Source organism: Nomascus leucogenys, chromosome 25, assembly GCF_006542625.1.
Source record: "Nomascus leucogenys isolate Asia chromosome 25, Asia_NLE_v1, whole genome shotgun sequence".
NCBI lineage: Eukaryota > Metazoa > Chordata > Mammalia > Primates > Hylobatidae > Nomascus > Nomascus leucogenys.
Genome location: NC_044405.1, coordinates 25,087,625 through 25,110,084, shown reverse-complemented (window position 1 = coordinate 25,110,084; position 22,460 = coordinate 25,087,625). Strand labels below are relative to the sequence as shown.

The following is a 22,460-nucleotide window of genomic DNA, read 5'->3' as shown; positions in this document are numbered from 1 at the left end:
AATTAACCCATGCATCCTGGCACTTGCTTTACACAGAGAATAGGCCTGTAGCTCTGCATGGACACCAGAGTAGAGTTAATTTTATGTGATTCTATCTCCCCCTACAAGTTCTTTAAGGGGTAAGGACCACGTCTTATTGATTCTCCATCAATGTGAGTTCAATGATAGAGTGCTGGGAAGATGAAATGGTATAGAAGAAGACATAATCTATCTCTCTCTCTCTCTCTCATCACAATCTAGAAGAAAAAAAGAAATGTGACTACAAAATTTGTGATGACTGATTATATATGCAATGGTTTTGACCATAAAAAGGGCCACCATTTTCTGGACAAATGTTTTCTAAAAATTACGTATGTTAGGGTTCAGAATGCTCTTTCTCATTCAAACAGAGCACTAGAGAGTAAGCAAGGCATAAAGGTGATTGGTATAACCTCAGAGTCAAGAACACTACCCGGCAAAACAAAAGAAAACTTTGCCAACAAGGCTCTTGTTTCTTTGATTGTTTTGTTTTTGTGTTTGTTTTTGTTTTGAGGCAGGATCTGGCCCTGTTGTCCAGGTTGGAGTGCAGTGGCATGATCATGGCTCACTGCAACCCCCACCTCCCAGGCTCAAACCATCCACCCATCTCAGCCTCCTGAGTAACTGGGACTACAGGAATGCACCACCACACCCGGCTATTTTTTTTTTTTTTTTTAATTTTTGGTAGAGACGGGGTTTCGCCATGTTGCCCAGGCTGGTCTCTAACTCCTGGGCTTAACCAATCCTCCCACCTGGGTCTCCCAAAGTGCTGGGATTACAGGACTGAGCCACCGTGCCCAACAAGGGTCTTAATGAAACATTCCACAGGGTAGCATTATTAACATTTCTCAGCTTCTCCATGTGTGATGGGATGGGAGGCTGGGGGTGTCAGGGTGGAAGCTGGAATCCCTAGAAATAGAGTGGAAGAGCTGATGAAGAAAAAAATGGCTTTGTCAAGATTTCTGTGGCTATTCTTTTTTTACTCAAGGCTAATAAAAATATTCAGGACAATTTTAATTTAATAAATTACTTGTACAAACCCTAAGTGGAATTTGAACAGGTTTAAAAGAAATTGGGTTGTATCCAGAAAATGAGAAATGTAATAGGATGGAAAATGTGGAAGGGAAACTTAGGCTTTCTCTCAAGAAGCTCTGTGATTTTGCACAGGATTCATCATTGGACACTCAGTCCCCTATTTTAAAATGACTGCTTTGAATGAAATGACAACGATGCCCTTCTCTGATTCCCTGAATTCTAAGTGGAACTATAAAAATGACAGCCTTTCTCAAGGTCAACAGTCCTTAAGCAGGCTGACGTCAACTCAAGGAAGGGCAGAGCCACCATGTTCAGTAGCATAGGTTGTTCACAGCGCAAATCCAGGGGGTGCTGTTGGCACAGACCACAGTGTCAATGGCACCTCTGGGGTTGTAAGGTGCTTCACTGTCAAACACTCATGGTAAAGAAGACTTTAGAATTTCTATTTATATTTGTGTAGGATCTAAGATCAATTTAAAAATTAGGTTTCATTAATAGCTAATATCTGGATTGATACTGACATAATCACTTGGTGGGTAGGAAAGAGTAGCAGTCCCACAGTTGGAGATTGTCCCAGACACACTGCCTGTTGACGTGCTCTCAGAATATCATCATGTGATGCATTCCAGTTCCTTATGTTCCATTAAGAGGATTTATAGATTATACAATCTACCTTTAACTAAACTAATCTTCCCACAGTAGGTAAGTGGCTTTTAAAATGTCTTATATAGTCACAGGCCACAACATAGATGAACCTTGAAGACACTATGCTAAGTAAAATAAGCCAGTCACAAAAAGACAAATACTGTATGATTCCACGCATAGGAGGTACCAAAAGTAGCCAAATTGATAGAGGTAAGAAATAGAATGGGTTTGCCAGAGGAGAGGGGCGGGGTAATGGAGAGTGGTTGTTGAATGGGTGCAGAGTCTTGGCTTTGAAAGATGAAAAAGTTCTGTGGACCTGTTTCACAACAGTGTAAATATAATTAATACTGCTGAACTGTACACTTAAAGGTAGTTAAAATAGTAAATTGTATATGTCTTTTATTGAAAAATTGTGCATTAAATCATAGGCTGAAAATAATACTAACACCATCAGCACAAACACCAAGGAAACAATAGAAGCACTAACTAAACCTTCTATTCTTAGGATGTCTTCATGAGCACCGATACAAGCTTAAAAACCTCAGCCATCAAATTAGACTCAAAAAGAGGTACAGTTACCAAAAAGCCTATTGGAATTATAGATTTCCTTACCCTTCCTTTAGCGATTAACTCTTAGTGTATTAGCATATTCGCATGTATACATAGTTGTAAAATCAATAAAAATTTGTGTATACATGGTCAAATTTTTTCCCTATTAAGGTACACTATCAAAAACTTCAGAGTATTGATATCCATAATCACTGCAGACACTATTCCATTGCTCTGTTATGGATCTGCAGGAAGATTGAGAAGATAGTTCCCAAAACATTGATATGCTAAAACAGACAGTTGTTGTTAGAGCAATGACAATTGTGGAAAGTCATAGAAGGCAAGAGGATAAAATCACGTCAAGTCGCCCTTATTGTTTTAAGGAGAAGATGTCACTATGGCATAATGGTTTGAAGTTTTGCTTGTTGCTATTTCCACCTAAAACTCTCAGGAAGATGCAGAGATACGATCTGTAAAGGAAGGCTCCACACCATCGCCCATCTTGGACATGGGCAGTCTTGTGGCAGCGCCAGCGTCTGTGTGTATGCTGTCACCCCTCAGAGATGAGGAGACCAGCACCCAGGATGCTGTCACACAGTTATACTCAGCTCAAAATTTGACCCATTCATTGCATCAGAGATTTCTCTGCATAACAACAACAACAAAAAAAACTGTGAGAAAATTTACAATTTGAAAAAGAAAACCCTAAATACAATTAGTCATTCTGCTGGGCGCAAGAAAAAAAAAAGTGATATTTTTCTAACAACTCCTAATGAAACAGTGGCTATTATTTAATAAAGAAATTGCATACAGTAGTTCCCCCTTAACCTTCCTTGGTTTCACTTTCTGAGGTTTTAGTTACCTGCTGTTAACCACAGTCCAAAAATATTCAATGGAAAATCCCAGAAATAAAAAATTCGTAAGTTGCAAATTGCACACTGTACTGAGTAGCGTTATGAAACCGCTTGCTGTCTAAGAACATGAATCATTCATCTGTCCAGCGTATCCACACTGCCTACACTATGTGCCCATAGCCACTTAGTAGCACTTTCAGTTATTATCGGATGGAAAAAGCATAGCATGCATAGGATTCGGTACCATCCACACTTTCAGCCATCCACCGGGCATCTGAAGATAAGGGGGAACTACTGTACATAAGAATCATATATTTTAAAGCAGGCGTAACCTTTTAACTAGCTTTTTTTTTAAATACTAGAACTTAACCACCTGATGAACAGATGTTTGTATGGTTTTTTTTTGTTTTTTTTTTTAAAGACCTTGAAAAAAAAGGAAGAAATTATATCATTTCTCCCTCTTGTGTTTTTGTGTTTCCTTGTTATATTTTTACTCTTATTTGATTAAGACACATGTTAATGGGTCTTGTCAATTTCTGGAGTCCTTTTCTCAGAGGTCGTATAAAATTAAGCTAACCATTGCTTCATTCGATTATTGACCAAACCACAGATGTGGTGCTACGGGAACAGATGACTGTGTCTTTTGTCATGCCACTACACCACAGACTTGGATTGTTATACCAGGAATAGCGTGATCTCAAGCCAATCTGGATCCCAATTTGCTATCAAATCGTCGTAAATAATATTTAACATTCAAAAGTTGTCTTTCGAACTACGAGGCAGAGGTCTGACTCATGTATGGCTGGAGACGTTTTAGTCTCATCCAGGTCCAAGACTGTGTAAAAAGGAGGGCAGAAGCCTTGAAGAGAGGGACTCCCCTGCTCCCTATTCTAGCTCCTTTGTGAGGAAAATTGCCTTATTTGAATGGTTGGAACAGTTCACAGCTTTTGCTTCCTTGCCCTTAAATGTTCAATTTGTGGATGATTACCTTCCTGCTTTATGAGTCTAATTTGTCTTCCTTTCATTTATAAAATGGCGAGTTAAGAGTAAAATATAAAATAATGGCATTTAGTGGGTGATTGATTTTTCTACTGGCAATGTCATAAATATGGGCCAAGTGTTTCCCTTCCAGAAATGGAACGAGCAGTAAATTCAGTGAGATTCTGAAGCATAAATTTAGAGCTCTTTGTGAGGCATAAACAATATACAAGCAGACCCATGCCTGGAATGAGTGGCTTATGATAAATTGGTCATGTGGAATGACCCCAACATGAATGTGGCATTTATAGGTTTGAGCCATTGATGACTGTGGCAAGCTTGCTGTTTGTGGCACAAAACAATCCATTATCGAACATTCCCATATCTATACCCCAAAGGCACCTGTGCCAGGTGATTGGAAAACGTTTCCCTATTCATTGTTCATATTGCACCTCATTTGAAAGATGGGAAGAAGAATGGTAAATAGTTTATCCCTGGGGATGATAGGAAAGCAGAGATCCTATCAGATTAATCACACGGGGATATGGACGTGCAATTCAGTTTCGAACTCCCCAAGAAAAGAAATTTGAATCCATCCCTTTTGCATATAAATTTTCATATATTCCTATTTCAAATATAAATTTACTAAAATATTTAAATATTCAAATATCAATTATTTATTTTAATTAATATTATGAGTATGCTATTAAGAATTAATTTTAGATGATAATTAAACTATTTCCTTGCAATAATATGCAACTTGCTTTCCACGTGCTAGATGTTTACCTTCAACAATATGCCAGACTTTACAACTGGGCTGATGGAGATTGGGCACTGGGGCTATATTACTACAGGTCTGCTTAGACTCTCTCTTATTCTCTTCTAATCACAGCCAAATTGGTTTTCTGTTTCAATACAGCAAACCACTTTCCAAGGTATTCACAGGCTCTGCCTCTCTGGCTAGTCTCTTTTGTTTGAATTTCATTGAGCTTATCTGAAGTGAGCTAGTCTCAACTGAGACAACATGGAAACACAGGATATTAGAATTCTACGTCCCTTGCTCAGTTCCCATATTTTCCCTGACATTTTCCCAAATGTCAAGAGTTCCTTCTGTTGAGATCCTTCTTATTTTTTCTCATTTTCTTTTACTGTCATGAGAGCACTCATGTCGCGTATATAACAATGCACCCATATCCCACATAAAAGGATTTACATGGCAAACACAGGTTTCAAACCAGGAGTAAAGAACAAAAGATGGAATACATCTCTTCCAAATGTATCCACCACAAGCCTCAACATTTAGAAAACAGGGTGCCTGGACTATTGATTATAGCAAGTGATAAATCCACATCCCAAAACTTATTTATTCATTCAGTAACTGGACATTTACCAAGTGCCCAACCAGCAGTCAGACTTGTGAATGACATAAAATTGTCCCTTTTGGGAAGTTCACAGTCTAGGATGCTTCTAATCAATACTATGCAGCCTATGATACTTTAACAGCATGATATTTAATGTTGTGTTTCATAAAAAATATCATTCAATATAACATAAACCTGTATGCATGCATCCCCTAAAATTCTTCTTTTCTCCCAGTATGAAGACCTTTCTAGAAAGTCATTTTAAATTAATGAAAAGCCCCAGGCTTAGGTCCTGATATTATTTGTGCGTCCAAATAGTTCAACGTACCCAGTGGTCTAAGAACAGAAGGACCATAGACAAATTGTGAATGCCTTCCCCCGGTCACATCTCTAATGAAGCACTGAGAGTAGAAATTAGAATTTTAAAAAATAACGCAGGTCGGGTACGGTGGCTCACACCTGTAATCCCAGCACTTTGGGAGGCCGAGGCGGGCGGATCACCTGAGGTCAGGAGTTCGACACCAGTCAGACCAATATGGCGAAGCCCCGTCTCTACTAAAACTACAAAAATTAGCTGGGCGTGGTGGTAGGCGCCTATAGTCCCAGCAACTCAGGAGGGTGAGACAAGAGAATTGCTTGAACCTGGGAGGCGGAGGTTGCAGTGAGCCGAGATCGCGCTACTGCACTCCAGCCTGGGCAACAGAGCGAGACTCCACCTCAAATAAATAAGTAAATAAATAACACAAAGAATGTGCTCATCATAAGTTTAAGAAACTTTCCGTTACAAAAACACATGTTTTCTTTTCATCTTGATCGTACTACTTCACTAAACCTTTAATGAAATCAATAATGAGTCATTTATTTTCTTTTTGAAAAAAAAATACACATCTTGCATTGTGTCATTCTTAAAATTCAAAAGAGAAAACCTGAGACTTTTGAACCCCACAGCATTTCTTCATAAAATTCATGATTGGGGAAACAAGTTTTATGGCAACTCTTTGCAATCATCGGCCCTGGGAAACACATATTTGACCTCTTCTCTATTAGGAAAAGTTGAACTTCAAACCCAAATTGTAGCTGGTGACTGTGTGGACTTAATATCCCCAATTAGAGGAAAGACTATCTTTCATGGTGTTGTCCAATAAAACTAAAACTGATCTTGCTTGATCTGTCAGAGTCCTTGCTGCAGGTACACCCTCAAATGGGTTTATAATTACATAAGAAGTTGAATTGTCATTTGACCTTCTGTTGCTGGGTTTTGCAGACCATTTGCAAAACCCACATTTTACGCAGTCACTCTCAGAATCTGTGCTTAACAACTGGTCTAAAATATACAGGTCCTTACAAATCTAATCACCCACCCATTAGCATCTATTTGAGTTTACCCTTACATTGTAAGAAGCTCAAAGCCATCGTCTTTCTCTTCTTAGGATCTGTTTCGTTTTAACATTAGTCCCTCCACTGGGTAACCGTGATAGTCAACTATGTAAGCCCCAAACCACTGTTGTATGCATGATATTTTTAAATCAGTGGCAAAACATTTTTTTTTAATTCATGTTTTTTCTATGTCCTCACCTCACGAGTTAACTTCATGTAGCCTCCCGTTTGCAATCTCTGTCAAGAAAAATGCCATTTACAGCTTTCTTCTTTCTTTAGAGATCATTGTACGTTTTAACGTATACATTAAGTTCGACATTGATTCTGTTTGGGTGCTAAGAACAGACATGTGTATCTAAAGATTTGCCCTTAAATGTCCTTGATGTTGTTCAAATCATGCCTTTGATGGGCATCGTCTTTCGCTGCGGCCAATGTCTAGACGAAAGAAAGAGCCACAGCCCTTGTACTGAGTTGCACTTTCCCATCCATCCACGCCAAAGCAGGAAAAGAGCCCAGCCCGTGACCATGAAACTCGGGGTTACGAACAGGCTTTTCCCAAAGGGGTCTCAAGTCCAGTTAATAGCTGTCATTTGATTATGTGACCTGGAACGTCTCCAACCCTCACCCTAAACAGGGCAAGGGTGTCACGTTTTTAAATTCACGCTCCAGATGTTTGTCCTTATGCCTTCCAACCTTGCCCCTGGCTCTCCTAAATGAGTTCTTTTGAAAAGCAACTTAAAAATAGACACCTAAAGGAGAACATGTGACTGACTGTCATTCCAGGAACTCTTTTTTCAAAAGCTCTATTAAGTGGCCAAAGGTAGTCATTTTTCTTGTGCCTGGGTGAGTACGATGAGGGAGCAAGAATGCACCTTGTAAACTGAGGCTGTGATGGTTAAGATTTCTGATCCAGCTGATAGACTTAAGCCTGCATTCTGATCCCTGCTACATTCTCTTCCAATTCATCTCATAGATTGCTCCAGGCACATGTGACATATTTTAATACCAAAATGTAAATCAGACACCCCCACAAACCACCTCCTCTCTCTCACATTACCCTAAATTTGGACTTTACTTTTCTCGCTGTACTTTACTTTCCTGAGCTGTTCTTTTCTATCACATGTCATTTCCCCTAAAAAGTGTTGTTACAGGAAATAAAGAAGACGTCCTGTTGTAAAGCTGCCCAGTTTAAAGCCAGTTCGAGGCTCCCTTTGCCACTCCATCTTTCCCTTAAAGGCGGGGAGGCCTGGAAGTGCAGAGCAGGCCCCGGGGAGTATATGACACTTTGGGGTCCTCTCCAGCCAGCAGGCTTGCCCACTGGCCCGGGTAAGCAGCTAATGAGCTCCGGAGCCTCTGCAGCAGGCACTCAGCCCTGGCACTGCAGCAGGCACTATCTGCCCACCAGACCCCCAATCAATCCTAAGGTCAAGGAAAGTCTGGCAAAATCCATTGCTCTGGCTTTCTTTGGTAATTAGTCACACATGCAAGTAAATGATGATCTGAAAGCCATTTCTGCCTGAGAGTTATTGAAACTAGAAGCCACATTTAATTCATCCAACCAAAGAAACCCCTTGAGGGGTGCCATGAAGGGGGAATCCAGTTCTCTACCCAGAAAGGAGCTTCTGTTCCACTTTATTAAATATTTTAAGCAGATTTGAGGTTTAGTCAAAGGACAAATTCCTGCTCTCCAAGGAGCACACACCCAGGAACTTGGAGATCAGCCAGGAGCGGTGGCCATGCTGGTGGTCAGAGGGAGGGGGCCTCATGTGATGTGAGGGGGAGAAGAGGGCAGGAGGGAGGACGTGGAGCAGGAGCTGGGAGGGGTTTTGTGAGCAGCAAGGGGAGGCAGAAAAGTGGGATGCGCCTCTTGTGTGCTTTTATCCACATTAAAGGAACTAAGGCAAGAGCTCCTGCAAGAACCTGCAAATGTGTCTGGTAAGCGTCACGGCGGGGCGGTGACTACAGAGCTGCCCTGATTACCCATTCAGCAGGAACCAGGCTGTGACCCTAATCACAGGTGAGCTCTGGAACACGCGCTCTCTCCCTGGAGACCCACACAGTTGAGTGAGCCCAGCAGAGCTGAGCCAGAATCCCAGGGTAGCTGACTTGACCCGAGAGGCCACCCCTCAGTGCTGTGCTGCTTTTTAAGTCCTTCTTCTATAGGAAACTCTTATTGAATAAGTTGTATATCAAGAAAAACCACTCCACACAGCCATCCCTTCTTGTTGCAAGCAAGGTGAGCTGATGTGGACACAGGAGCTTCTGAAATATCTGTAGAGTCCAGCAGAAAGCCCCTCCTCCTAGCATGTGGGAAATGGAGGTCTCATCCTCATCATTCCATCTCTATTTCAGAGCCCCAACTTCTTTCTTTCTTTCTCCTCACCTCCCCTCTCCTCCTTCAGCCTCTGGCATCCCCGCTGTTCGGCAAATTCCATACACATTTAGACATCAAGATTCACCTGGCAGTCAACCACCCAGCATTGCAGCCGAAGTCTTGGCTCTACTGTTCTTTAGCTGGTGACCTCGAACCACTTGGTTCCCATCTCTGTGTCTCAGCATCCTCATCTGTCAGTTGGGAATAATAATGGTGCCCACTGCACAGAGTTGTTGAGAGGTTCAAAGAAGGTGACAGGTGCAGAGACAGCCTGACACTGTCAGCACACAGACCATTAGGCAAGTGTTAGCCGCTGTTATAGGTACCATTGATGGTGGTGGTGGGAGAATTCCCATCTTCCACACCACAGTTGGTCTCTCACTGCCTCAAACCCTTGGCTCTGTCCCAAACCCCGTTTCTAAGTTTTATAGTGCTTTGCTCTTCTTCTTGTCATGTTTACATCAAAAATCACCCATCAGAGAGATAAAAGCAGGGAGGAGGCATTTTATTTCTGAAGTTGTTAATTTTACCCTAGACTTCCAAGAAAAGAATCATCCATCTGTCAAAAAGAGACAGAGAAGATAAAAGATCTTTAAAAGTAATTATTTAAGTGCCAACCAAGAGGAAATGAAAATGCATTTGGCTCGGTTATTGAGGTGAATTAGAGAATGGTGTTGTACCACCACTAATCTGCTTCATAGATGAGAAAAAAGGAGAAGATGATTTAAAAAAAAACAAACGTGCTGTCAGTTGGCCCCAATAAAACACATTCTGTGTAAACATGTTTAGAGAAGTGACTTTGGATTTGCAAAAGTGTAGCTCCTCTTCTGCCGGGGCCGCCTCCGGTCTTAGAGCCACAGATCAATACACACGGATGTTTCCCAGCTCCTACTACTGTTTGCATTTCTTTCCCTGGTGCTCTGATTAACTGCAGGGGTAGTTTGTACAACTGAGCCATGAAATGCCACCCAACGGCCAGCCCTTTCCCCACCTCGTCCCCTTCCCTTCCAAGGCTTGCGTTCACCAGATGACCACCTGCCCAATCACATTCTGAAAGGTATCACCGCGGGAATCATGCAAAGACATGCATCTTCATAAGAGAATAAAACATTTGGCTTTCTCTTCTGAGATCTAAAACCCAAAGCACTTTCCAAAGTCACAATTCAATCAGAAAGCAAACCTTTCTCTTCCTCAGGCTAATTGTAAAATTTGCAAACTTAACCAATTTCTGCACTTACCATTCAAACAAAGAGATCAATCCTGTCAGTTCTCCAAGCAAATAATTACATGATTAATTTGTTCCTCAGCACTGCTAAGCCTCTCACATTTCCTGAGACTAAGCCTTCAGCCGAGGTCCCTCCTCACTCCTAAGTTTCCCTCTCCAGGTCGAAGCGTCACTCACCTCACTCATGTTGGCTCTAACTCAACAGCTCAGTCCCGCCGCTCAGCACAGAGAACACTGCTCAGGGGTCGCTGCTCCACCGGTTCTGGCTTTTCTCTTAAAAAGAGCTGCCCGGTGGCATCATGCCTCCCTGGAGCCAATGAGATGCATTCACCTGTCTGCAAGCCTGGCCGACATCTGAGAGCACCAGGGGCCACCTAGTGGTGCAAAAGAGAACGGCACGTTAGGTCGCTGCTCCAAATTCCGCCAGGATGGAAGGAAATGCTTCTTTAGGAAATGCTTCTAAAGGAAATGATTTCTTTAAAAAGTAATACACTCCAGCCTGGGCAGCAGAACGAGACCCTGTCTCTTTAAAAAAAAAAAAAGAAAGAAAAAGGTAAAAGCTAAAGTTTCAAAGATCATCACAGGGATGCCATTGTGCGTTTTTCAATGAGTGCAAGATTTACATGCATGAAAAATACCTTTCAAATGTCAGCGGGAAGGATTGTTTTTCTAAGGGAATAAGAGCTCTGAAAATACCTGCGTGCCCTCTCACGCACTTTCAGGTTTTCCCAGGAGCTGGGTTTCCCTTGTCCTTTATAACACGAAACTCAGCCCAAGGACTTTAATATCTCTGCTGTCTCTCCCCCGTCCCAAATCTGTCGCCCTGCTTGTACCCTGAGCTGGAAGGATAAGAGTAGATGTACTGGGACGTGGGAATGGGCCCCCACGACTTCAACAAAGGAGGCGAGCGGCTCCAGCAGCCTTGCTGATGTGCCCTCCTCACGACCACAGTGGGGCCAGGAAGGAGCCTGGACACTGGCCCTGGCCTGGTCGAAGCTCTCCTTGCCTTAGTCCTGTTCGCTTTTCTGGGAAGTGGTTCCATCCTTTGTTCAGTCCCAACATCGTGAGGCTCTGAAGAGTCTTCAAGGCATCAGAGTGGGCCCTCAACTGTCCCAAAAAAGCGTTGTGCAGACTGAAGGCACATTCACATCTGTTACTCTGCCAGTCCTGGTACAGGACTAAGCGGGTCTGGCGAGAAGATTGAAGCGTCTTGCGACCCGTCCCCAGCGCCCCTCGTCTCCCTGTGCAGAGCAGGCCACCATTCTCCAGCCCATCAATCCTCTCTCCTCAGCTCAGCAGCCCCACGCCCTCTGACCTGGACTGAGGTCAGGTCACTGATGCGACCACATCCTCAGGTCCACCTTGGACAGCAAGCAGAAGGCCATGCGCCCCCAAATGGGCACCGGCGAGCACAGGCTGCCCTCAGAGGCCATGGCCAGGAGCGCCAGCTGGTCAGCACCCTCGCCCACACTGTGGGAACACCAGCCAGCAAGACAGAGTCTCATACATGAGTTATTATAAAATAACCCATATTTCACAGATCAATAGAAATGAACATTATATATATTATATAAAATATGTAAGTGTGTTATATTCATTTACTTTTATATGTATATAAATTATTTATTTACATATCCTGACCACACAAATCATTTGCAAACTAATAACGGCAGCATCCTCCTTCTCCTCTCACTCCCCTTCTCCTCCTTGCCCCCAATGCCACGCTTGGGAAGGCCCACGTGGGATGCCTTTAGGGCTGCGCAGGTGGTTAGTAGTGGGAGAGGAGGAGAAGGAGGGCAGGGTGAGGAACCGGAGCCATAGTGTCATCTGCGATGTATGACAGATCAACAGATTGGAAGAAGGGTGCTTGCTTATCTATACTAGGAGACACTTGTGATTTCTCAGGGGCAAAAACCACACCCTCCCCAGGAGACTCCTGCCCTGTTGGGGGCTGGAGCCCCCACAGCCTGGAGGAGTAGAAGGGGCCTCCCAGTGGCAGCCTCCATGGGGTCCCTGCTGTGGTCCTCCAGGCTGTGCAGAGGGCACGTGGAGAATCAGCCTGTGCTCTGCTGGCTGGCTCTGGAGCAGACCTGCATTTTCTAACAACACAAAGACACATCAAGGGCTGCAGCAGCCTGGGCTTGGCAGCACAGCAGTTAGTGCTGAGGCTCCAAGTAGAGGGGCAGGATTGCAGGTGCAGGGCTGGGCTGAGGCTTTGCTGGGTAGACTCAGCAATTCTTTGGGACCAACCAAGAGACTATGAAGACTATTGGGGAGAGGATGGGTTATGGTCTGAGCTGATTGCCTTCCTCCAGAATTCATACGTTCAAGTCCTAACCCTCAATATCTCAAAATGTGACCTTATTTGGAGATAAGGTCTTTAAAGATGTGATTAAGTTAAAACAAGGTCACTAGGGTGGGCCCTAATCCAATAGGACTGGTGTCCTTATAAGAAGAATAGATTAGGGCACAGGCACTGGCAGAGGGACAACGCTGTGAGGATACAGGGAGATGGCAGCATCTACAAGCAAAGGAGAGAGGTCTCAGAGGAACCAACCATGCTGCCCCTTGACCTCACACTTTCAGCCTCCAGAACTGCCAGGGGATACATTTCGGTTGCTTAAGCCACGCAGTCTTGGTACTTGATTCTGGTAGCCACAGGAAACGAACACAGATGCCATCACAAGCACATGGAGAAATTTCAGGGAAAGGATAGAAGTAGTTTAAGGGGGATTTTCTCAAGGCCTTGTGGTATGCAATTTCATCCTATTTATCTCCCCAGGATATCTTTAGCAAAATAACTATCTCCTGTTAATGAGTTGTGGAGTTGTCCTGTTACAGAGAACACAAAATTAATGTTCAGTGTTGCTACAAAGGGAGGGTCAAGCTGCCCTGGGAAATCAGTGCTCGCCAGTGACACAAGACAGGTCTGAGTGTGCAACCCACCGGGTCTCAAGTGCAAGCGTGCTAGCTGTCAAGCGGCACCCCAGCCTGAACACACATTGCATCCTCTCCCACAGATGGGCCCTGGGACAACATCTCCTAGCCCCATTGATCCTCGTGGGACAGTACTACCCCAACAAGACCAGTTACCAGATCGAGAACGCCAGAGACTACCTGGACCTCTTCATAGCATATCCAGGGACAAGGACAGTCAACAAGCAATCTTTCAACCTTTTCCTGTGGTTCCGATGAGCAGTCAGGTTTGATAAGTGCTGCTTGACGCAGTGATACTCTCTCCCTTTCTACCTCCTTTTCAGGCCTGCTTGGCTGTGGTTTACTTTTACACGTGTATGTCAATAGCTTCAACGTGCCCCATCATTCGACTTTTCTTGGGTTAGCCAAACACTGTTACGTGACCAATGGGGTTCTGAACCAGAAGCTTAGAACTTGGATCCTAGATGTGAGAAATCATTTTCAGTATGACCTTGGCAAAGTTGTTCCATTGCTCAGTGTCTGATTTTCTCCACTGGTAATATAGAAGTACTCAAGCCTTGCATCTGCCAACCTAAGCAAACATATATACATGAAATATATTGAGCTGGGAAATAAATTTTGAAGGAACTTCAGAAGAATTAGATCTACAAATCGTATATTAGATCTTGGGGAAAACTTCAGCCTGGCTGAATTAAAATACAGACATGTGGTTTATAATTTATGGAAATGTATACATATAATAAGGACAGGTTATTTTCATCTTCTTAGCAGCATGATCCTGCCTGAAGGGGCAGAGTTGGCCCAAGCTGTCTTTGAGATTATTTATAGGGACACTATATATTAATGACCTAGGGCTTTTCATCAGACTTTCATACCAAATGCATCATTTGTGTACGGTTTCTGGGGATGTGGGGGACTTTGAAAAAGAATCTACCTCCTGCTTCATTTCCTCGCCTTTGAGGACATAGCGCTGTTTTAATCCAGCACAGACGAAGAAGGTGGTCATCCTCCTTGGAACGGAGACTGCACAGCCTGGCCGTGATGGCGAGGCTGCCTTCTTCTGCCTTCACTGCTTCCCAGCCCGATGCCAACTATACACTCTGGGTGTCTACATGGGGAACCTCAGCATCCCTGGCCTGATGGGTGAGCCCAGAGGCTCCTGTCTTTGACTCCTCACCTCCTTCCCTGCTGCCCTGAGCTTGAATCTTCCTGCAGACTCTAGCCTGCTGCCAACCACTGGATGTGATGTGGCCCCGAGCCAGGAGGCTATGCAGGTTCTATCCACAGATATGGACACGCAGCCTAATTCTTTAAACCCCTCCTGGAAGGATGTACTTGTTGTGAGGATGCATGAATATGTGTGCTTGTTTACTCAAGACTTGTCTCCCACCTTCTGGACTTTAAGCCTCTTGAGAGAGGGAGAGGCCAGGCCATATCATCCCACTTATTTTTTCATTGCCATGCCTGGAAATGCCATGCCGATCACTGAGTCGGCACCTGAAACCACTTCTGAATAAATAAATACCCAGCGGTCACTAAGTGTGAATGTTGCTGTAGGAAAGAAAGCTCTTTTGTTCTGTGAAACTAAATTCTCTTTCCCGTGCCAACAGGTAAGAATTCTCTCTTTTGAAAATGAGAAAAAAGGGTATTTTTTAAATCTGCTGTCAAATTTTAGTCCAGTTTTCTAAAATGTTAAAAAATCTTCCCACAAAACACACCTGTTTTAAACCTAGATAATTGGGTTTTACTGCCTTTTTGAAGAAAAATAATAATCAATAGAAATATTTGGCTATGGTCTTCCAGGATTTTAGCAACTAATATTGCACAAACATCATTATGCCTCTACTTCATACCCCATATCTTCTCCACACTACTGGTCACTCTTAATTAGCCACTCTATATAGTAGGTGTGTATGTTGTTTTTATTTCTTGAAGTTATTGAAAACTTGGTATGCATGACTTGTATTTTCTTTCTCTCTCTGTCTCTCTTTCCTTTACCCTCTATGTCTCCCTCTAATATGAAATAACTTGTGTTTTATGCACACAACCTTCCATCCCATCTTCACACTAGGTAAGGTGACTCTTGCAAAAGGCACCAGCCAACAGGAGAGAAAGGAAGAACACGGGAGACATGCATGGACAGGTAAAATCCATTCATGATGCTCCTGTGGATCTCTGTCTTGTCACATCTTCTAATTCCAAGTGCTACGAACATAACTGAAGCCACTGCTATTCTTAAGGCTTAAATTATTCCCTATGTATGGATGAAAAGGTCATTTTATAACTCATAGTTCCTTTCAGCCCAATTAAATGCCCAAGCCTGTCCTGCCGATGAGGACTGGCTGGCTGAACTGCAGAGCCTGCGCGTCACCTCTACAGCCCCTCTCTTTGATGAAAAGGTCAGTGGGTGTTTGTCTTCAAAGTGCCACTGCAGCTCTGAAGGCCGCACTGTGGGCCGGCTGAAAGGACCTCTCGATTCTCAGCAGCCTGACAGCTTTCAGAATTGGGCTTGGTTGAGTCCTTAATTATTTTCCCTGTCTCCACTCTCTACACAGGTGAACTCCTCCAATTCACTTTTCAGTAATTGTTCCCAAAATTTCAGATCCATGATTCTTTCTGTAGAACCAGCCTGCTCGTCTAGAGCTATGGACCAGATCGTGTCCCTGCAATATTCATATGCTGAAGGCCTGCGCCCGAGTACGACTGTATGTGGAGATAGGGCCTCTAATGAGGTTTAAGGTTCAATGAGGTATATAAGTGTTGGACCCTAATCTATTATGACTGGTGTCCTTATAAGAAGAAGAGATTGAGACACAGACATGCACAGGGGGATGGTCCTGTGGAGACACAGGGAGAAAAAGCCAAGGGGAGAGACCTCAGAAGGAGCCAGCCCTGGCACCTTGACCTTGGATTTCCAGCCTCCAGAACTGTTAGAACGTAATTTTCTGTTGCTGACCCTCCCTACTGTGGTATTCTTTTAAGGCATCCTGACGTGACTAAGACCTCTGACCAAGAGCTAAGGTTGGTTCCTGTGCTGGACTCCATAGTGGACCACCCCAATCCCCCGCCCTCTGGGGACTAAAGTACTCATTGTCCCGCCTGCCGAGAGTGTTGGTGATGGACCCAACTCTCAATTCTGAGCCCCTAAAGAGATTGCTGTCAGCCAAAGGGAGCAGAAGGGGGCAGAACATATCTAAAAAAGGCCTGGCCCCCTGGTCCCAATTTGGGAAAACTCTGCAGAATCTTCCATTCCATCTCCAAAGCTTGCTGTAGGATCCATGGAGGCATTGCTCTGCCTCAATCATGGCCTGAGTTCTGTCTCTGCCCCATCCTGCCCCATTCACTGCCACACAGTATCATGACAAGGCATGGCTCAGTATCACACTGCATTCTCTTCTCCACCTTAGAGGCAGCTTCCAGGAAACTGACCTGACCGTCACATCAGGAGCAGTGGGAAGAAAGCAGACCTTGGCACAGGGTTTGGAGCTGGATCACCTGCCAGCCAGCTGAAAGTGTGGACCCTCAGTGCAGCATGCAGGTTCAGCATGGAGCCCCACTGAAGTGCAGCGGTGTGCAGGTTTTAGGGCACTCACCCTGGGGAAGTGGGGTGCTACACCTGTGGAAAGAACGCACGATGTGGGAACCATGAAGTGGCTGCGTCAGAGAGCCAAGAAATATGTGGGAAAGAGTAGTTATAAAGACAATGAAATCAGATATCTGCTGCTGCGGAAATCAAGGCTATAGACAGAAATAAAGCAAGGCTGGGGGTGATTCATTAGGAACTCAAGGCTAAGTATGAAACCCAGGCCCATTTTGGAAGCTCTAGTTTATTTTATAAAAGTAAAGAAGACTTTTATTTCCTATGGGCTGCAGGGAGAGGAAGCTGAAGAAAGGCCCAAGGTTTATCATGAGCCTAGCAGAACCCCACATAAATCTAAATCCTCAGTGTCAGCAGGTGTGCTGGGCCAAGGTCAGGGTCTGACTGAAACAGAAATGGATCCTGAGTCACGGGTTGATGTGCTTGAAGATCTCAAATTCCCAGATCCCTCTGATGCCTCTGGGCTTGCAATACTGGCCTTCTCCTCCCTATCTAAGGCTAGTGCCCCTGGTGCTTGAAGATGATGCAGAGTCTCTGTCTGGTAGGATAATACACACCTATCCCAAGAGAATTTCCACCTTCCCTCATGCCCAACAAACTCATGACTAAGCTAGAATCACCCAATAGCTGGTGGGGAAGAGTGCTAAGCCCGATATTGGAGGAAAGGGCTCTCCCCAAAGGACCTGCAGGACTTGGCCAACATGTACAAAGAATGTGTAGGAGACTGGATTTGAGCATCAGATCAAGGCAGGAAGGCTCTAGCAGGAGCAGAAGCAGGAGCAGAAAATGAAGTTGGGCAAGAGAAAGTTCATTGATACAGGATAACTATCTTATGATACAGGACTTAACACTTTAGGAAAGACCTCAGGAGATGATACCTAAAAGCTGCTAGGGTGGCTTTTGGAACCTTGAAGAAGATGGTGCCCATATTGACTGAGGCCAAAATGCCAGACCCACCATGGCAACAAGTGGATGTGGGGACCAAGGGCCTAGAGTTGAGGGCATGCCACAGCAGATACACCATGAAAGTCTGAAAAAGTGCAATGAGGGCATTGCCTTTACCAAAGCAACAAGGAACGTGCTAATGACAGGGACCTCAAAAGTACTGAGTAATATGGTGGTGTCCATCCTCTGCAGGACAGGACTGGGCATAGGGGAAGCCACTACAGAACCAGCCTCCCTGATAGCAACAGGCATGGCAGGATCTAGAAATAATAGAGGCTGCGTGGCAACAATCACCCATCAAAAGCAAGGTGGATGCAATAATCATAAAAGGGCAGGCAGCAGGCTGGCCTTACACCAAGCTATGGTAACAGATGTTAATAGAACACAGCACCCATACCAACAAGACAGAGGGCAGCCAACAAGTGAAGCCCTCAATCTACCCTTGTGGCTCCCAAAGGAGGAGCAGGGCATTTCCTCTTCTCTCCCTGGGGAGACACTGGCAATGTCTGGAGACATTTTTGTTGTCACAGCTGGGGGAAAATATTTTCAGTTATTATAATCTGAACTGGGAGAATGTAAATGATATCTAGTGTGTAGAGACCAGGGATGCTGCTAAATATCCTACTGATATGGTTTGGCTGTGTCCTCACCCAAATCTTATCTTGAATTATAGTTCTCATAATTCCCACGTGTCATGGGAGGGACCCAGTGGGAGGTAGTTGAATCGTGGGAGTGGTTGCCCCTATGCTGTTCTCATGATAGTGAGTGAGTTCTCACGAGATCTGATGGTTTCATAAGGGGCTTTTCCCCCTTTGCTTGGCACTCATTCTCTCTCCTGCTGCCCTGTGAAGAGGTGCCTTCACCATGATTGTAAGTTTCCCAAGGACTCCCCAGCCATGCAGAACCACGAATCAATTAAACCTCTTTTCTTTATAAAATACCCAGTTTGGGATATATTTCTTCATAGCAATGTGAAAACAGACTAATACAGTAAATTGGTACCAGGAGTGGAGTGCTGCTATAAGGATACCTGAAAATGTGGAAGCAACTTTGGAACTGGGTAACAGGCAGAGGTTGAAACAGTTTGAAGGGCTCAGAAGAAGACAGGAAAATGTGGGAACATTTGGAACTTCCTAGAGACTTGTTGAATGGCTTTGACCAAAATGCTGATAGTGATATGGACAATGAAGTCCAGGCTGAGGGTCTCAGATGGAGATGAGGAACTTGTTGGGAATTGGAGTTAAGGTAACTCTTGTCATGCTTTAGCAAAGAGACTGGTGGCATTTTACCCCTACCCTAGAGATCTGTGGAACTTTGAACTTGAGAGATGATTTAGGATATTTGGCAGAAAAAAATTCTAAGTGGCAAAGCATTCAAGAAGCAGCAGAGCATAAAAGTTTGGAAAATTTGCAGACTGATGATGTAATAGAAAAGAAAAGCCCAGTTTCTGGAGAGAAATTCAAGCTGGCTGCAGAAATTTGCATAAATAATGAGAAGCCAAATGTTAACTGCCAAGACAATGGGGAAAATGTCTCCAGGGCATTTCAGAGACCCTCACAGCAGCCCCTCCCATCACAGGACCAGAGGCCTAGGAGGGAAAAATGGTTTCGTGGGCTGGGTCCAGGGCCGTCCCCTGCTGTGTGCAGCCTCAAGACTTGGTGTCTTGTATCCCAGTTGCTCCAGCCATGTCCAAAAGAGCCCAAGGTAGAGCTCGAGTCATTGCTTCAGAGGCACAAGCCCCCAGCCTTGGCAGCTTCCACTTGGTGTTGGTCGTGCAGGTACACAGAAGACAAGAATTGAGGTTTGGGAACCTCCACCTAGATTTCAGATGATGTATGGAAACACCTGGATGTCCAGACAGAAATTTGCTGCAGGGGCAGAGCCCTCATGGAGAACCTCTGCTATGGCAGTGTGGAAAGGAAATGTGGGGCCAGAGCCCACACACAGAGTCTTCATGGGGCACTGCCTGGTGGAGCTGTGAGAAGACAGCCACTGTCCTCCAGACCCCAGAATAGTAGATCCACCAGCAGCTTGCACTGTGCACTTGGAAAAGCTGCAGACACTCAACCCCAGTCTGTGAAAGCAGCTGGGAGGAAGTTCTGTACCCCACGAAGCCACAGGAGTGGAGCTGCCCAAGGCTGTGGGAGTCCACCTCCTGCATCGACGTGACCTGGGTGTGACACATGGAGTCAAAGGAGATTATTTTGGAACTTTAAAGTTTAATGACTGCTCTATTGGATTTCAGACTTGCATGGAACCTGTAGCCCCTTTGTTTTAGCCAATTTCTCCCATTTGGAACAGGTATATTTACCCAGTGCCTGTACCCCCATTGTATCTAGGAAGTAACTAACTTGCTTTTGATTTTACAGGCTCATAAGCAGAAGGTACTTGCCTTGTCTCAGATGAGGCTTTGGACTTTGTCTTTTGGGTTAATGCTGGAATGAGTTAAGACTCTGGGGGACTGTTGGAAAGGCATGATTGTGTTTTGAAATGTAAGGACATAAGACTTGGGAGGGACCAGGGTGGCATGATATAGTTTGGCTGTTTCCCCACCCAAATCTCATTTTGAATTGTAGTTCCCCTAATCCCCACATGTCACGGGAAGGACCTGGTGGGAGGTAGTTGAATCTTGGGGGCAGTTACCCCCATACTGTTCTTGTGATAGTGAGTTCTCATGAGATCTGATGGTTTTATAAGGGGCTTTTCCCCCTTTGCTTGGCACTCATTCTCTCTCCTGCCTCCCTCTGAAGAGGTGCCTTCTGCCATGATTGTAAGTTTCCTGAGGCCTCCCAAGTCATCCAGAACTGTGAGTCAATTAAGCCTCTTTTCTTTATAAAATACTCAGTCTCGAGTATTTCTTTATAGCAGCATGAGAATGGACTAATTAATACAGCTACAGTATTCAGGACTGCACCCGACAGCAAAGAATGATCTGGCTCAAAATGTTAATGGTGCCAAGATTGAGAAAACCTGAGCTATACAAACACACCTATACAAAGATCTATAAATATATACAAGAAACCAAAGACAGACAATCAAAGGACTGAGGGCTGACATCTCAGTAAGAAGTCAAGATCCCTTGCTCTGTTTTTAGATCTGAACCAGTTTTCAGATCCAGAAGCAATTGACAGAAAGCCAAGTCCCTAGGAGAAAGGATCTACCAACATCGAGGCTACTGTATGCAGTAGTAATTTTCCTAGTTTTTCCTCAAAGGGACCCATAGACATTTCCTTGAGTAACAGTGCACCAGGGAAGGAGAACACTCAAACATCTTGAAGATTTTTAACTGTAGAATCCAAGTGGAAAGGGGGATCCAAAGCGTTGGCCTTCCTGTTAGAGAAGGGGCATCCAGGGGTTGAGTATAGATGGGATCCTGGCACAGGTACAAAGTGGATGGACTGGAAATAGATGTATTGGACAGTTGACAGAACATCCATATTAGACTCATGGCTTGTGGCGTAAGAGCGTTCTTAGTTGGGAAGGCTAAGTAGAAGCTCTGAGCTGCCCTTGCTCCAGCCAAAATAATAAATAAAAAGTAATATCACATCCCAACGAAATGGCAGAGATTAAGGTCACTCTTACATACCCACAAGAAGCTGGGGTGGTGATGAACCCCATCTTCATTTAATTCACCGGTGTGGTCTCTACAGAAACCAGACAGAGCCTGAAGGATGTCAGTGGAGTGCTTCAAACTCAGTCGAGTGGCAGCCCCAACTGCATCTGCTGCATCTTTGCTAGAGGAAAGCAACATGGCTCCAGGTACATGGCATGTGGTCAGTGACCTGGAAAATACCTCCCTTCCTTTCACAGCCAGGAAGGAGGATCAGAAGGTCTGAGCCCCTGACATGGCACCAGCTTTCAAGGAGACCAGCTTTTGGTTTCAAATTGAGGTCATTAAAGTCCTTCTACCCCAGAAGAGGCAATAATCCTCCTTGACAGGAATTGACACATATTCTGGTGTGCGTTTCCTTTCCAGTCCACAAGCCTCTATCGATCCAAATGCAGCAGCACGACCTGAGGCTCCACGTGTGACCCACTGACACAGGACACTGCGTAGCATCACCTGGAACAAGGGCCCACTCTATGTCAACAGAGGTATGACAGAGGCATACTAGAGTGGGTATACCATGTAAATCTGCAAAAGGCAATGAGGTCATCACCTCCACCAGGGGACACCAGGGAGACTAATTTTGCAAGACTCAATAGCAAAAATAAGGGAGCTGCAGAGAGAGAGCTGCAGAGGTCTTCAGAGCATTTCCTTGAGTCTTTGAATACCGATCTATGCGAGAAAATTCCCTGAAGCCAAAATGAAGGAAACCACCCAAGCTCAAGGAAAAGCTCCATGAATAATTCCCAGAGCTCCAATGGAATTGGAATCACTCATCTTCCCACCAGGCAAAATGAAGCAACCTCAAAACACTCAGGCATGGGGTAGAGGCTCCACCCATCTTCTTATTAGAATTAACGTAGTCTTTGACTCACCATGACAAAGCCTCAGATCAAGCCTCAGCAGAATCAGACTTGTCCAAAGGTTACTTAATTGCACGCAAGAAAAGTAAGTAAT

General features: G+C 44.5%; 1 protein-coding gene across 1 annotated transcript in view; it reads right to left on the bottom strand.

Moving 5' to 3' along the window:
- The window catches only part of PCP4 (Purkinje cell protein 4), a 64,313-nt gene extending 53,531 nt beyond the window's left edge, over positions 1–10,782 (bottom strand). The window contains exon 1 of the mRNA XM_003280257.2: positions 10,594–10,782. Coding sequence (XP_003280305.1) covers positions 10,594–10,602 — 9 coding nt within the window. The 5' untranslated portion in view covers positions 10,603–10,782. The remainder of the gene's footprint in view (positions 1–10,593) is intronic.
- Positions 10,783–22,460: the final 11,678 nt, after the last annotated feature.